Source organism: Rana temporaria, chromosome 3 (assembly GCF_905171775.1).
Source record: "Rana temporaria chromosome 3, aRanTem1.1, whole genome shotgun sequence".
NCBI classification, from domain to species: domain Eukaryota; kingdom Metazoa; phylum Chordata; class Amphibia; order Anura; family Ranidae; genus Rana; species Rana temporaria.
In genome coordinates this window covers 412,390,110-412,407,237 of record NC_053491.1, presented here as the reverse complement: position 1 = coordinate 412,407,237, position 17,128 = coordinate 412,390,110, and the positions used below count along the sequence as shown (strand labels likewise).

General features: G+C 42.0%; 1 protein-coding gene across 1 annotated transcript in view; it reads left to right on the top strand.

Moving 5' to 3' along the window:
* The window catches only part of SFRP1 (secreted frizzled related protein 1), a 57,620-nt gene extending 50,549 nt beyond the window's left edge, over positions 1–7,071 (top strand). The window contains 2 exon segments of the mRNA XM_040341696.1: positions 123–200; positions 6,041–7,071. Coding sequence (XP_040197630.1) covers positions 123–200; positions 6,041–6,363 — 401 coding nt within the window. The 3' untranslated portion in view covers positions 6,364–7,071.
* Positions 7,072–17,128: the final 10,057 nt, after the last annotated feature.

Here is a 17,128-nt window from a genome sequence, read left to right as displayed (position 1 = left end):
TGCTCATGTCAATGTAACTGTACTGTCTCCCTTTATTTTGTAAAGTGATAAGCAAAATGTTGTTACTATCGTGCATAATGACAAAAATAATTAAATCTTTGATATGTTTGTGTGTTAAACAGGATCAGAAGTTTGCCCGCAGTGTGACAGCGAGATAAAAGCCGACTCTCTCTATGAACATATGTGTGCCAGTGAATTTGGTAAGACTATCTTTACACATCGTACTGTATAGCGTTTATATTGTGTGTCCTCATCCCAACAAAACATGGAAGTCACAGCCTTGTTTTATGACTGTTCATTATAATGGATGGGTGGAGGTGCGACACCTCTGTTCTAATTAGAAATATAGTTGAAGTAAAGGCAATTGAGGTGATGGTCAGGGGGCCTCCTGCTGATTTAATTAGAATACCCTGAGGGGTTAATATACCAGATTCCACTCAGCAACTCATTTACATTGTTTTGTGAAACTACTGTTTAACATTCTATTCACACTTAAAGTGGATCTTGCATTAAAATGCAAAGTCCACTTATTTACAGAGAACCCTCTCCCCATGCTAAAATGCTGCACTAAAATGGAAAAAAAACTAACAAAAAATCCTGTGGTTAAAAATGTTAATATACTTACCTTACTCGCAGCTTCCTTGTAGTTGTAATGCCTAGATGAGGGCCTGGTGAGTTCCCAAGGAATGGTGGATAGCTCAAACCTCATAAGAAAATGCTCCTGCAATGGTTGCTCGAGCTTCGTATTGCAAGATTTGAGATACTTAGCACTCCTTGGCCTTTAACCAGACATTGTGGTGTCACGCCGATCTGTAAGTAAGTTGGGGGTGAGCTGAGTATATTATATGGGAGATATATATGGGAGAATATGTAGGTCACTAATACTGCCCTCTTCTAAAATGCAAGTTGCCTTACTTATCCAGTGGCTTTGAATATTGTTTTCTGTATCACTGATGCAAGGCGAATACGCAAATTGTAAATCTGAGTTTGCTGCAACTTCCCCTGCAACATGTACACTATATTGTCAAAAGTATTGGGACACCTGCCTTTATAAGCACATGAACTTTAATGGAATCCCAGTCTTCGTCCATATAGTTCAATATTGAGTTGGCCCACCCTTTGAAGCTATGACAGCTTCAACTCTTCTGGGAAGGCTGTTCAGATAGCCAGGGCACTAGCATTTTCAAAAAAGGTCAACAATGGCAGCCTCCATATTGATCTCATTACAGGTGCACTTAGAGTGCACTGCCACCACAGCTTCAGAGCTAATACAGGGTGTCCTAGGAACATATGTTTTACTACACTATTTTTTCTAAATTTTCGGACATTTTTTTGCAGAAAATAAAAATACCAGAGGTGATCAAATACCATCAAAAGAAAGCTCTATTTGTGGGAACAAAATGATAAAAATGTTGTTTGGGTATAGTGTAGTACGACCGCGCAATTGTCATTCAAAGTGCAACAGCGCTGAAAGCTGAAAATTGGTCTGGTTGTGCGTACTAACGATTGGTTTTGACCTATCGGTAAGCAATCCATCGGTTAAATTTTAAAGCAAGTTGCCATTTTTTTAACATAAGGTTATATAACCTATGGGGCCTACACACGATCGGTTTGGACCGATGAAAGCGGTCCTTCAGACCATTGTCCTCTGGTTAACCTATTGTGTGTACAAGGCCTCACGTGACCAGTTCTCATACACAATCAAAGTACTTAGGGTTAATCTGCCAAAAGCAAACAGGTTGTTCACTTTGCAAGGGAACTTTACACAGAGCTTAGTGAATTTCATTGTTGGTTTTTCATATTGCAAAAAGAGCCCGATATAAACATTTCTTGCACATGATTGGATGATAGTCAGCAGAGCTTCACCTAATTCACTAAGCTCTGGGGAAATTCCCTTACAATTGCAACTACCCTCGCAAAGCGAACACTCTATTTGTCTTTAGTAAATTGACTACATAGAGCCAAATCTGTGTCTGTACCCCAAAGAATCTCTATCAATCTAATTCCCCTACCATGCACACCCACCCACCCTTGATACAATTTTGGAAAAAGCAGCCACCGGGATGTTCTTGTGTTGTGGGAGAAAGCCTGAGCAACCAGAGGAAGCCCATGTAGACCCGTGAGAGCATAGAATCTTCAATGCCAATTGGTGTTTTAACCCAGGACCAAGAACTGCAAGGCAAAAGTACAACCACAATCTCAATACATGTATTTAATATAACTCCCCATAACCATTTCATATTAACACCCATTATTTTATGAACACTCACACATTCATCATTTTCTTTTATTGGTTTTACTGCCTAAGGCCTCGTACACACGACCGAGTTTCTCGGAAAAACCAGCAAGAAGCTTGCTGGGTTTTTTTTTTTGCCGAGGAAACCGGTCGTGTGTACATTTTTCAACGAGGAAACCGTCGAGGATCTCGTCGGGCCAAAAAGAAAGCATGTCTTCTTTTTCCTCGACGGGAATGGGAAAATTTGGCTCGCCGAGATCCTCGGCGGCTTCACAAGGAACTCGACGAGCAAAACGATGTGTTTCGCCCGTCGAGTTCCTCGGACGTGTGTACGAGGCTTAACACTTTTGCAAGTAACAGAAGCAAACTATCATTTTGCTCCTAACACAATAGAGTGAGTTTTATGTCTACTATCACGTGGGTACATTTTCATAGCTTTTTACACATAATGCGTATAACATATCTAGCTTAATTTTCGAATATAATGTCCTTAAAAAAAGAAAAAGCATTTTTGAATGTTTCCTGTGTTATGTCAATGGTATCAGCGAAGCAGCATGGGATCTTCCATCATCTGTGTCTTTGCTGTTCCAGCTGTTTGTAGGCTGGGATGATACTGCTGAGAGATTCAGATTAGTCATATCCAATGTAAACGCATAGACAGTCTTCAGCTGTAGGATTGTAGGCCATCCCCAGTGACCCTTAGCAGTGCAGCCCAGCTAGAGGATTCATCAGAACAGCAACAGGAAATAACTGAGTTCACTATCTATTGTCTCAGCATTCTTTTTCCATCAGAGTTTATTAAAAAGACTTTAGCCTTTATGTACATCAGTTTGTATGAAGTTTTTATTTTATTTATTTTTTAGTCCTTTATTTTTGAAGCGCAAGGCTATAATGTGCAACTATGCACAGCAGGTGATTTTAATCAGAGAGATAAAGAGAAGCCAGGGAGCAAAGTATTCTGTACTTTATAATGTGGGTCATGATGGTGGGCTTTGCGTATTATTAGGCTATTTTCTGTGCTGGTTGAAACGTTTTCATTGATTTAAAATGGAAAATACAGCATTTGGCCACTAGATGGCATGAAGTGTAATTTCTTATGATAATTGGCACCATCTAGTGGTCAAATGTGGTATTTTCCTTTTCAAAATGAATGAAAACCATTTGATCAGCACAGGAAATTACTTAATAACAATCATATCTCTACACACACACACACACACACACACATATATATATATATATATATATATATATATATATATATATATATATATATTATTTTGTTTGCCACATTTGCACATAATGAATCTACATGCACCGTCTTTTGTTGAATTGCTATGCAAAGTTTTTATAAATAGACCCCCTTGGTGTTGTACTCAAGTTACTTCTTAAAGCAGGGCTCCACCTAAAAGTGGAAGCTCTGCTTGTTTGCTTTCTCCCCCCTCCGCTGCCACATTTGGAACCTTTTTCGCAGTCAAAAACAAGGCAAAATCCCCCAGAAGTTCGGCCACCCCTCCTCCTTCTACCGCTACCGAGCCACTCAGAAAGCGCAGCGCGCATGCACAGTAGGGAACCAGCTGTGAAGCTGCAAGGCTTCACTGACGGTTTCCCATACAAGAAATGGTGGCGGCAGCACCCGAGATCTGATTGAAAAATCAGCTGGGGTGCTGACATCTAGGGATCCCTGGACAGGCACGTTCCCTAATATTAAAAGTCAGCAGCTGGAAGGGTGGGGTGGGGGGCTGAAGCTCTGCTTTAGGTAATGTACCAAATTTTACATTTATAAAACATTTGTTGGAAAACTGTCACAAGCATTCCCCCAGTCTGCATGAATTCACACCTTAGTTTGTGAAATATGATGATTACCAAGATCCATCAGCTCCATCTAGTGTCTATAATGTGTTATATTTTTCTTAAATGCCTTAATCAGAAAAATTACAGCATTTTGTCCACTAGATGGAGCTGATGATCATAGGAAATAATCACGAGAGAAACTACAGGGAAAATTTCTGCAGGCGGGGCGAATGTCTGTCACATTTATCCAACAAATGTTTTATACACAAACCCTCAAGTGTATCACCAATCAGCAGACAGGAGGAGTATCCACTCTGACCAACTAGTCTGTTTGCTGCTGGATTTTAATAAACTTGAATAAAAGAGCTATTTTACGTATGCGACTTGAGTGAGGATGATGATTTGGTTGCATAGACTGCTCATAACCCCTTGAATGCCAAAGGGGGTAAGGATCTTGGCCAGTGTCGGCTGGTGGTCAAACTTTTTGGGGGGGCGCAACCTACGGAAAAAAAAAAACAATTGCAGCCTCACTGTCCCCATCATACACAGCTACTGTGCCCATCAATTGTAGCCACTGTGCCCATCAAACGCAGTCACTGTTCCCATCAAAAGCAGCCACTGTGCCCATTTAAGGCAGCCAATGTGCCCATCAAATGCAGCCACTGTGCCATCAAATGCAGCCACTGTGCCATCAATTGTCACCACTGTGCCATGCCATAAATTGTCGCCACTGTGCCATCAATTGTCGCCACTGTGCCATGCCATCAAATGCAGCCACTGTGCCCATTAAAGGCAGGCACTATGCCCATCAAATGCAACCACTGTGCCATCAAATGCAGCCACTGTGTCATCAATTGTCGCCACTGTGCCATCAATTGTCGCCACTGTGCCATGCCATCAAATGCAGCCACTGTGCCATGCCAAACGCAGCCACTGTGCCATCATTTATCGCTACTGTGCCCATCAATTGTCGCCACTGTGCCATGCCATCAAACGCAGCCCTTGTGCCATCAATTGTCACCACTGTGCCCATCAATTGTCACCACTGTGCCATGCCAAACACAGCCACTGTGCCATGCCATCAAACGCAGCCACTGTGCCATCAATTGTCACCACTGTGCCATCAATTGTTACCACTGTGCCATCAATTGTCACCACTGTGCCAATCAATTGTCACCACTGTGCCAATCAATTGTCGCCACTGTGCCCATCAATAATCAATTGTAGCCACTGTGCCATCAATTATAGCCACTGTGCCCATCAATTATAGCCACTGTGCCCATCAATTATAGCCACTGTACCCCTGCCCAGGGACTTCTGAGGTCCAGCCTGTCCCCCATGATCTCTGTGGTGCGGGGGCCCGTGTGTGTGTGATAACGGCGGAGGGGAGGGGCTAATGGAGACGCTCATGGCAGGGGATACTGAGGAGTGGCTGGGTGTCGGAAACAGTACTTGGTGCTGGGGAGAGCCCTGCTCCAATAGATTATCATAGAGGCCGTGGAGAGGTGAGCAAAATCAACCAATCTACACTGTTCGTGTGTGGGGGGGGGGGGGGGTGAGTAGTATAGAACTCAGGTAGGTCAGTGTAGTGGTCAGTATAGGAATCAGGTAGGTCAGTGTAGTGGTCAGTATAGGAATCAGGTAGGTTAGTGTAGTGGTCAGTGTAGGGTTCAGATAGATCAGTGTAGGAATCAGGTAGGTTAGTGTAGTGGATAGTCTAGGGATCGGGTATGTCAGTGTAGGGATAAGGTAGGTCAGTGTGGTGGTCAGGTAGGTCAGTGTAGGAATCAAGGTGGTCAGTACTACTGTACTAGTGGAAGGGACTCAGGGAGTGCTAAAAGTCGGGGGACGCAAATTCCTTGCCTTGTCCTGGGCGCTGACAACCCACGCTACACCACTGACTGCATATATAGTTTGAGGAAAAATGCGTTTTTTTTATTTTAAAAATCTGGGCACCTTAGGTTAGGTGTCATTCTATAACTGCTTCTAATATATATTTCTTTGTTATAGCCTTGAAGGTTTCTGTGCGGGAAGTGAAGAAGGAGAGCGGAGACAGAAAGCTAATTCTGAAGAAGAAGAAGGCACTGAATAAGGGTCCTATCCAGAGGAAGGAGTGGGGGGACCTGGTCCTTTACTTAAAGAATGGCGCTAACTGTCCATGTCCCCAGCTGGAGCAACTGAACGGCCAGTTTCTGGTTCTGGGGCGCAAAGTGAAAAATCAGCACATTCTCACCGCAATCCACAAGTGGGACAAGGCCAATCGCGAGTTTAACCGCTTTATGCGCAGAGTGAAGAAGACCAAATGTCCAAAGCCACACTCAGTGTTCATGTGAGACTGTTTTCTCATTTAACGACAGAGCGCGCTCTCCCCCATCACACGCTGTTTCTGCTGCTGGAGCTGGGACTCTGAAGCAGATCGAAGCACTGAGATGGTGACAAGGGGGACATCAGCTTCACTCTTACCCTCTATGTCCCACAGACAATGGGATAGGGACACCCTCTGAGACATTTGAGACTAAAAAGCAGAGAAACGTATGTCACTCGCCTGTAGAAACCAGATCAACATACTGTACATACTAGTAGTCTGGGAAAACTTAAAGGGTCAGTTCATCGAAAACTAATATTTCTAAATTGGGAAGACACCAGCAGATGTGATCAACTTTTTATTTTCTATATCTCATAAAGATCCTGGTGGTAAGATCTCAGCAAATGAGTTTCTAACCTGCCTATCTTCCATGGCCACTGTGAGAGGGCCTCACTTTATTAGATATTTTTTATTGTTTTTTATTGTGGGACTCCAGTGAGAAGATCTTTCAGCTGAATAATTTAAGAATGCAGTTAGTGATTGAAAATGAGTTTTGGTTGGACTGGCCCTAAGAATATTCCTAATAACTTGGGTTCAGTTAAATTAATTAACTTACACCTTTAATTGAAAACAATGCAGATGATGTATTTTAATTAATGCAACAGCAGTGATGTGGCTGTGATTGCACAGAATGTGTTCATACATTCATTTATTAAAGAATTGTTTTGGTAAAAAATATTGTATATTATATGGAATCACTTGTTCTAAAAGCCCAAATGGGCCAAAGCCTAAATGGTATGTTGGCACGTTGTGGGAGTCTCATGTTGGATGTTCCCGGAGTCCTCTTAAGCTGATACCTTCCATTGGTGTGCACAGCTATTGCATTAAGGCCGTATTCACACCTGAGCGTAGCGTTTTCGGACATTTTTTCCGGCGTCTTGTCGCACGTTTTGTCGAGCATATTCACACGTATTCGCGCGTTTGCATACAGCGTTGTCCGACGTTTTTGAACTTCGTTGTTTTTTATTTTTTTTCCAATAGGAAAAATGCTCATCTCTTTCATCATTTGTTGCTATAGGGCCAGATTCACAGTCCGGCGGCGCAGCGTAACGTAACCCAAGACTTGCGCTGGGAAAAATAAATTTTTTTAAAAAAATTCAAAAGCGACGCGGGAAAGACGGGCATACTTTAACATGGTGGAGTACTTTTACACAATGTTAAAGGTGCCCTATCTTTGAGACGGAAATCTAACACTCGCGACGACGTAATGACGGGAAAAATCTTTGTGGATCGCCGTAACTCCTAATTTGCATACCCGACGCTGTATTACGACGCAAACTCCCCCCAGCGGCGGCCGCAGTATTGCATCCTAAGATCCGACAGTGTAAAACAATTACACCTGTCGGATCTTCTGGCTATCTATGCGTAACTGATTCTATGAATCAGTCGCATAGATAGAACAACAGATACGACGGCGTATCAGGAGATACGCCGTCGTATCTGCTCTGTGAATCTGGCCCTATGTTTGTAGATTTTTTTTATCTTCTTCCTGGGTGAATATTCTATTTCACAGAACAGATTAAAGCGACAAAACGCCCGTAGAAACACTTGTTGTCGTGCTAGACGCTTGAATCAAGCGTTTCCATTCGTTTCTATTGGAATACAAACGTTCAAAAACGCCAAAATCAGCCCGATTTGCGTGACAAAAAGGGTCGAGAACTTGTTTGAGCTTCAGGCGTTCGGCTTCAGGCATTTTGGAGTGGAGATGTGAACCATCTCCATAGAGAATAATGTATTTTTTCCCCACTAGCATTTTATAGCTTCAGGCTTCAGGCTACAAAACGCTCAGGTGTGAATGCAGCCTAAGGTGTGCACCCCAGAGCACAAACACACATGCATGTATATCAGCAGACCAGAAGAGCAAAGATTTGTATTAGTAGGTAAGTGGAAGGTGTCAGTCGTTTTTATTTTTTATTATTGTTTTTTTAAATTTTATTATTTTTTACAATATTTATATATATATATATATATATACTGTATATATATATATATATATATATATATATATATATATATATATTTATTTATTTTTTCAAATTGTTTTGGTGAAATATCAAGTTTCTAAACAGACCCCTGATGTCTTACTTTTGATAAAGAGAAAGAAACCAAGGACAGAGATTTCCCAGTCCCTTTCTTGCATAGTGCACTAAACATAGTTTATTATGCTTCAGTTAAGAATGAAGACAGGAGTGATCAGTACAGAACACTCACTGTGTTCATTCAGAAAAGGAAGGGGCCGGCTATAAAATATTTACCAGCCCCTTCCATAGCTCCCAACTGTCCCTGATTTTGAGGAACTGTCCCTGATTTAGAGCAATGTCCATATTTCCTCCTCATTTGTCCCTCATTTTGGTTTGATCTATATAGTTTATAAAATGCACTTTTTATCTTTCAAAAAGTGTTTCCCAGTGCTAAACCTTTCATCCAAATTCTAAATTGCTGCATTTTTTTTATTTTAAAAGCCAATATAAAGGAACAGTAGTGGTAAAAAAATGTATTAACCTTTTTTTTGGTTATTTCCCCTTTAAGGGGGTGTGTCCTATGCCTACATACGTTTGCTAGTGTGTGTCCCTCATTCCCAACTCAAAATGTTGGGAGGTATGCCTTTCTCCACTCCTGAGAGGAGAGAGAGAAGGCTGGCAACAATGCAGGGGGGGGAGACAGGAAGCAGAGGAAATCGGCCCCACATGGGGTGATTAGGGTGTGCTCAGGTGCACACCCGGCACACCCTGTGCATACGCCTATGGTAACCATAGTACAGTTATAGTATAGTTAGTGCTGAGGGCCATAAATAAAGAGGTGAAAAAGGCATTCATCTCAGGAAAGTTGCGTGATGGGCCAGCCTGACTAGAAGAACAGAGGGCCTGGATTGGTGAAAGAAGCTTATTTCTCATCTTCCTGTTGCACTAGAAATTCAGGCGAGCTCCTTATTTTTTTTTTTTTTTTTTTTTAAGAGGACAATCTTTTTCAAGGTAAAAAGAAGAGAAAAAACACACACACAACTACGTATTACATGTACACTCTACCGGTGTACATGTAATAAAAATAAACAATGAAATGCCTTAACTCTAACTCAGGCAGACATATATGAACATACTGTATACATACAGTACTGTGCAAAAGTTTTAGGCAGGTGTGAAGAAATGCTGTAAAGTAAGAATGCTTTCAAAAATATATATTTTAATTGTTTATTTTTATCAGTTTACAAAATGCAAAGTGAGCGAACAGAAGAAAAATCTAAATCAAATCAATATTTAGTGTGTCCACAATTTGGCTTCATGTCCGTATCAGTTCTTGCACTTGCAAAAATATAGGGATTTTGTGGAATTAAAGTGGCAATGATAATCAATTTCATATGTATGTTGAAACCGAGCCAATAACTGAAACAGAAACAGCTGTGTAGGAAGCTTAAACTGGGTGAGGAACAGCCAAACTCTGCTACTAAGGTGAGACTGTGGGAGACAGTTTCATGTAACAAGTCATACACCATGGCAAGACTGAGCGCAACAACAAGACACAAGGTAGTTATACTGCATCAGCAAGGTCTCTCCCAGGCAAAGATTTTTAGGTAGACTGGGGTTTCAAGATGTGCTGTTCATGCTCTCTTGGAGAAGCACAAAAAAGAGGCAACGGTGAGAACCGTAAACGCAGTCATCCACCAAGAAAACGTAATGCCATAGATGAAAAACACATCATGCTTTCCTTTAAAATCAGAAGATGCCCAGCAGTGCCATCAGCACAGGACAGGTGGGCACCAGTGGGCATTCATGTTGCTAGCAGAAGAACAAATCAGCAGACAGAACTGACACTTAGTGCTTTTAATTGAGTCAAGTACACACTAAAGAAGGATATGCTTTGTTCATATTTCATGTTTGAGGTTTACAACCACTTTAAAGTAGATCCCTCTATGCCAAGGAAAGGTCTGCATTTGAGCAAACCCTATGTCTCCTCCAACACAGCTGTCTTTAAAATCTATTTGTACACCAGAAAAAAAAAACGTACCTTGGCTATTCTGGAAGGCACAGATTACATTACCGTGTGTTCTATTTCAAATGCTGCTTTATGCATTGACATTAGGAATGAGCCCGATGTTCGTGACGAACGTAAGTGTAATAGTGAACAATTTGGGGTGTTCGCAGAAAATTCGAAAGCCGTGGAACACCCTTTAAAAGTCTATGGGAGAAATCAAAAGAGCTAATTTTAAAGGCTTATATGCATGTTATTGTCATAAAAAGTGTTTGGGGACCTGGGTCCTGTCCCAGGGGACATTCGTACCTGGGTGGTGTCTATAGCTGTAATATCCATACCAGACCTGAAGGGACTGGTAATGGACTGAGGGGGAAACCCATGCCGTTTTTTTCAATGACTTTTATCTGTATTGCGGGATCCGACAATTCATTATAGCCGCGAGTAGTTTTAAATTACTTTTTTTCCTTTAGCAATATCATTTTGCGCAGGGACTGTTCTAAACACAGGAAAAATGTGCCACTTTACAGGCATACAAAAGACACCCCCCAGGTAGGAAATTTAAAGGAATATTTCACTTTAATTGTTTCACTTTAAGCATTATTAAAATCACTGCTCCCGGAAATGTCTGTTGATACATTGATACATGTCCTCCGGGGCAAGACCCAGGTCCCCAAACACTTTTTATGACAATAACTTGCATATTAACCTTTAAAATGAGCACTTTTGATTTTTCACGTTCGTGTCCCAACTTTAACTGTGTTTTTTTGCCTGTTCACATGTTCTGCTGCGAACCGAACCGGGGGGGGGGGGCTGTTAGGCTCATCCCTAATTGACATACATTCTTACACTCAGTCTGTTCAAACAATATGGTCAACTGTTGACTTGTTACCATCCATAGGCAGCTTAACTCTTCAGTAAGGAACAACATTTAAATACAATGTTACTTCAGCTAATTGCAGTACAGAGTACAAGGCCCCACTCATGCCTCAGGTCATACGCTCGATCTCATTTTCAAACAAGATTTGGAAATTGACATCCTGGGAAATGAGCCGCAACCATGGACCGATCACCATGCCATCAAATTCACAATCACCAAAAATGCCAGCCCAAAAAAAACGACAAAACCGGTGACAACTCACTGGACTAGATCTCAGAAGAAGCTCCACTCGGAACTCTTCAAAACAACACTAGGGAACAAAATAAAAACAACCCAACAAAAACAAACAGCCACAGAAACACTTGACGCCATCAACAAGGCGCTACTACAGTCAGCTGACTTAGTAGCACCAAAACGCAAAACTTGCATCCGGAAAAACAACTCCAGCTGGTTTAATGACCAGCTGACATTGCTAAAGCAAGAGCGTAGAAGAGCAGAAGCTGCGTGGAAAAGGTGCTCTTCAGATAAAAACCACACCATTTACAAGATAATAACAAAGAAATATCACAAAGAAATCTTCACGGCCAAAAAAAATCATTTCTCCAACATCATCGCAAATGCCCTTAACCGCCCCCGAGAACTCTTCAAGCTGGTCACTCAGACTATGAATCCAGCTTGTTTAGAGGCCCCCAATTCTGATTCACAAGAATTTTGCAACAAATTATCAGATTATTTCATTAATAAAATTGAAAAAATCCGTGAAAGTATTCAGCAAAATGGAACCGTCACCAACTACCCCCCAAATCACAAACCTAATACCCACATAAATCCGTCGCAACCACCAAAGTTCACTCTAAAACCCATTTCCATCGATGCCACTAAAAACATCATCGGGACTCTGCGTAATAGCACAGCACCCAATGATATCATCCCCACTAAACTGCTGAAAGAAAGTGCCGATATACTGGCACCAGCTATCACGCAGCTCATTAACCAATCATTCAAGGAGGGCATGGTGCCCACCTTGCTAAAACAAGGCACAATAAAACCAATTCTAAAAAAAACTACCCTTGACCCCAAAGACCCAAACAACCGGAGGCCCATAACAGCTCTAAATGTCTTCTCCAAGTTAATGGAGAAAGTAGTTGTACAACAGTTGCAACTGCATTTAGACACCCATAAATTACTCGATCCGTTTCAATCAGGCTTCCGTCCGGGTCACGGAACAGAAACGGCGCTGCTTAAAATATGGGATGACGCTCTAGAGGCCGCAGACAAAGGAGAATCTTGTCTCCTGATACTGCTGGACCTAAGCGCGGCTTTTGACACTGTAGACCATGGACTACTACTGGCTAGGCTAGCTGAAGTAGCCGGAGTCGCTGAAGGTGTTTTACCCTGGTTCTCCTCCTTCTTGGAAAACCGATCACAAATAGTGAAACTGGGGTCTTTCACTTCTGAAAAACGTACGGTGTCATGCGGAGTCCCTCAGGGATCTCCCTTATCGCCCGTATTGATTAATATCTATCTTCGCCCGCTCTTTGAAATCATCAGTAACCAGAAGTTACTTTACCACTCCTATGCAGACGACACACAACTGTATTTCCGCATCTGCAACAAAAAGGATCATTCTCTTGGACTAGAAAAATGCCTCACTCTAATAGATAACTGGATGACAAACAGTTATCTTAAACTCAATGGGTCGAAAACAGAACTTCTCCTGTTTCACGCTAACCGGAAAAATCACCCCGCGTCAACATGGACTCCCCCACCCATTCTGGGTAAAACTATCACCCCTAGCACCAAAGTCAAAAGTCTCTGAGTCATTTTCGATACCTACATGACAATGGATGCACAAATAGGGTCAGTAGTCAGCGGATCCCACTATCTGCTGCGCCTACTACTGTTAGATATAATCTTTCAGGGGCTAAACAAAGTACAAGCAGACAGTTGGTTGTTGCTCATTAAATACAAACCTTGTATGCTAACAACTATGCAGACTCACGCCCTTTATCCCGAAAGAGGACATTGCAGTCGTGGTGGGAACAATCATCAATTCCAGACTCGACTACGCCAATTCCCTCTATCTAGGACTCCCCAAATACCAAATCACTCGTCTGCAAGTCATTCAAAATACGGCCGCTCGACTAGTGACTGGGAAAAAACCATGGGAATCAATCTCACCTTCACTGAGATCCCTTCATTGGTTGCCAGTAAAAGACAGAATCACTTTCAAGGCACTCTGTCTAATACATAAGTGTATTCAAGGCAACGCCCCCCAATATCTATGCGAAAAAATAAAAGCCCATAACCCCAATCGCATTCTGCGATCCACCAATCAAAACCTCCTCCAGATACCCAAGGCCAGATACAAGTCCAAAGGAGATCGAAGATTTGCAGTCCAGGGACCTCGTCTGTGGAATGCACTACCAACCACCATCCGACTGGAGTCGGACCACTTGGCCTTCAGGAGAAAGATTAAAACCCATCTCTTCTGAGGTCAAGGGGTTCCTTACCCATGAAATGGATACAGCGCCCAGAGACGATTCAGTTCGCATGTGTTGCGCTTTACAAGTCTCTCTCTCTCTCTCTATGTTTTTGGATTCTTTTGAGGTCTATGAAGACAACAACTTTAATAAGCACTGTCTCTGTGAATAATTAACACTGACTGAGGGAATATGGAAGAAACAGGGAGGACCTAGACAGGACTAAACTAACTAGTATTAAACAGGAGGGGAGGGCCAAAATCCATACAAGACACTTATCCGAGCATGCAACCTGGCAGATAGCGAGCGGTCCTCCCCTCCTGAACCGTACCATGCTACATGCCCTCAACATGGGAATGGTGCTTTGTGGTTCCCCCCAAAGCACCTTGTCACCATGTTTATGGGAGCAAGGGCCTCATCCCCACAACCCTTGCCAGGTGGTTGTGGGGGTCTACGGTCGGGGGACTTATTGGAATCCGGAAACCCCTATTTTATTTTAATTTATTATATTCTATTAAATTATATTTTATTCTTTTATTTTTATTCTATTGCTTTATTATTTTATATTCTATTTTTTTGTATTAATTTTTCAAGAATCGATTTCTAATTTCGTCCGAATTTAGGTTTGTTATTTCGGATTCGTTTAAATTTGTTACTATTGTCATTTGTTAATTCAGACACATCAGAATTTGAGAATCACCAAAATTTGTCCGAATTTCGATCTGGAACGAAACAAAATGCACATGTCTAATAAATACCACACTGTGCTTTTTCATTTTATTAAATTAAAATGCAAGTTGCATGGCTATCCTCAATTAGGTTATTCTAAGGCAATGTTCACATGGGGCGTACTAAAGCATATGCCCAAGGAAGGCCTTGTTTACCTGCATGTGGATGCACAGTTGGGACTCAGCGGCTGCATTGGGGAGCTGCTTCCAATCTGAAATCTGTGCGGGTGCATGGACCTGAACGCACATTGTCTCCATTTGTCCTTGTGCACCCGCAATGATGTCAGGTTGAGAGCAGCATCTGTGTCCATGCAGCCACTGCGTCCCAACTGAAAAAATGTGTCTTTCTGCACAGGGATGAACATCCATTCATCCCCATGAAGGTAAACACATGGCCGCCCTCTTTAGGTGTACACTTTACTACTACATGTAAATGAAGCCTTAAAAATTATAATTTGTGTATACAGTATGTACTATATGTATAAAGTTGTAGAACTTGCAAGACTCAAAGGTTCATAGCTGACAGGTGTAATAATGGCAACCAGTGGCGGCCATCCCCCCAAGAGAATTGTGCACATGGTGACATCTAAAGTCTAAGGGATATACAGTATTTATCATACAGAAAATTCCAGTTTACATATTCTATCTACACATGACTGGATAAATAAAGTAAATATTCACACAATTTATTTTATAAATCCTTTAGTGAAGCAATCTTTACGTATTAAGCCATATTTGGGTCAAGATTACTAAAGTGAAAATGACATTCCACGACATTGGACAACATCAGTTCTTCAATAAAAAAGGCGCTTACAGAACATTTACCTGACATTCTTCAACACATTTTTTCTAATATTTCTTTGGTTTGAGATGACCAATCATTGCATTTTGTACTAAAAATAAGGATGCATAAGCCCCTCCTTTACCACCACCCCTCTCTTGTCTTCTGGGATGTCAAAGACCCGATACCTATTAGCATTGGGCACTGGGGCTTTGGGTGGTAGAACCCTGTTGTTTAGAAATGCCTTTTCACAGCATCCAATAATGCTGTATGGTGGGGGTCAGCAAGCCATAGATTGGGGCCTGGTGACTAGGGGTATGAGCTTGTTGACCCGCCATCCAAGGGCATCAGAGTGCAATGCAGAGGGACTACTTGTAAAGTTGGATGTGTAGTAGGAAGCAAGAGTCGGATAAGCCGATGCCTCCTCTGCAGTGCTGACTCCTGTCCCATGCGAAGTGATACCAACTGGACTCCATCTCTTATCCCAGCTACAGGTCTCCAGAGAGGTGCCAGCAGCAGGAAAGAAGAGATCTTAAGGTCAGTGTGAAGCAATACACTGGAAATACTAGTGTAGAACGTCTTTCACACTGATGGGCTGCGGTTTACCCACACGGTGGGTGCAGTGCAGTTTTACTGGAGGTTTTCGGAGATTAGCCATAGACTCCTATTATATCCTGCTGGTTCGATGTACTTTCTCCTGTCCACTGACCTTGCTGATGGTCAGTGGACAGGAGAAACCCCTTGCTGTTGGCCAGTGGACATAGTGTCCCCTTAACCAAGACCCTAATGGCCACATTAGGATGAACTGTCCTGACCCAAAGAAAGTGATGACTAATCCATCCACTGCCTGGACTTCTTACACCCTAATGGGCTTGTAAAGTGCATAAGGTGTGATGTAAAGTAAGAACCAACCAACAGCTATCAGTGGGCTGCAGTGAGAACAATGGCTGATTCCAGTATTATTATTACTTAGATACTTATATAGCGCCGTCAATTTACGCAGCGCTTTACATATACAATGTACATTCACATCAGTCCCTACCCTCAAGGAGCTTACTGTAATGCAAATAGCTTTCCCTAGCTCCTGTATATGTGTACATCCATCATTGTGAGTCTCTGGTTCATGTCTTTTCCTCTTCTCCAGCAATGGTGATCTCCCTCCCTGCACCCTGCACCCATGCCACGTTCAGCTTACACCCACTCTGGGACAGACGGGGTTAATGCAAGCATGTCTGCAGCAAGCAGGTTGGCTGTGACCTGTTCAGCAAAACCTCTGCTATCTGGAAAAACCAGCATCCAATTCGCAATAGTGTGAACCCAGTCTAACTCTTGTATTGTTTGGGATGGACACTTTCATTGGATCTAGCAGTTGATTCACGGATGGACTATTTTTTTCTGACACATTTTTTTGTTTTTAACATAACTATAATTTTGAATTCACATATAGGAGGTTTTTGCACCAAATCTTTTAATTTAATTTCAGGACTTTGTTTCACTGGTTTCAAGTTATTTTTATCATTTTGTTCCAAATTGTTTCCACACATTTGGCATTTGTATATAAGTTTATGAACTTATACACTAAAGCCTCGTACACACGGTACGATTGTCGGACGACTGAGCGTCTGATTTTTGTCAAAAGGGCGTGAGCAGGATTTTGTCTAGCATACTAACTATCTGCAAATTGTCGTTTGACAAACACGAACGTAGTGATGTACTTTGAGAGTTTAAAGAGGAAGTTCATTTCTCAAGCGCCACCCTTTGGGCCCCTTCTGCTGATTTCATGTTAGTAGAAGTTTGGTGAGCGTTGATTCAAGATTTTCAGATCAGACAAAACAAATGCCTTTTAAAATACGTTTGGCATAACTACCGTATTTTCCGGCATATAAGACGACCTT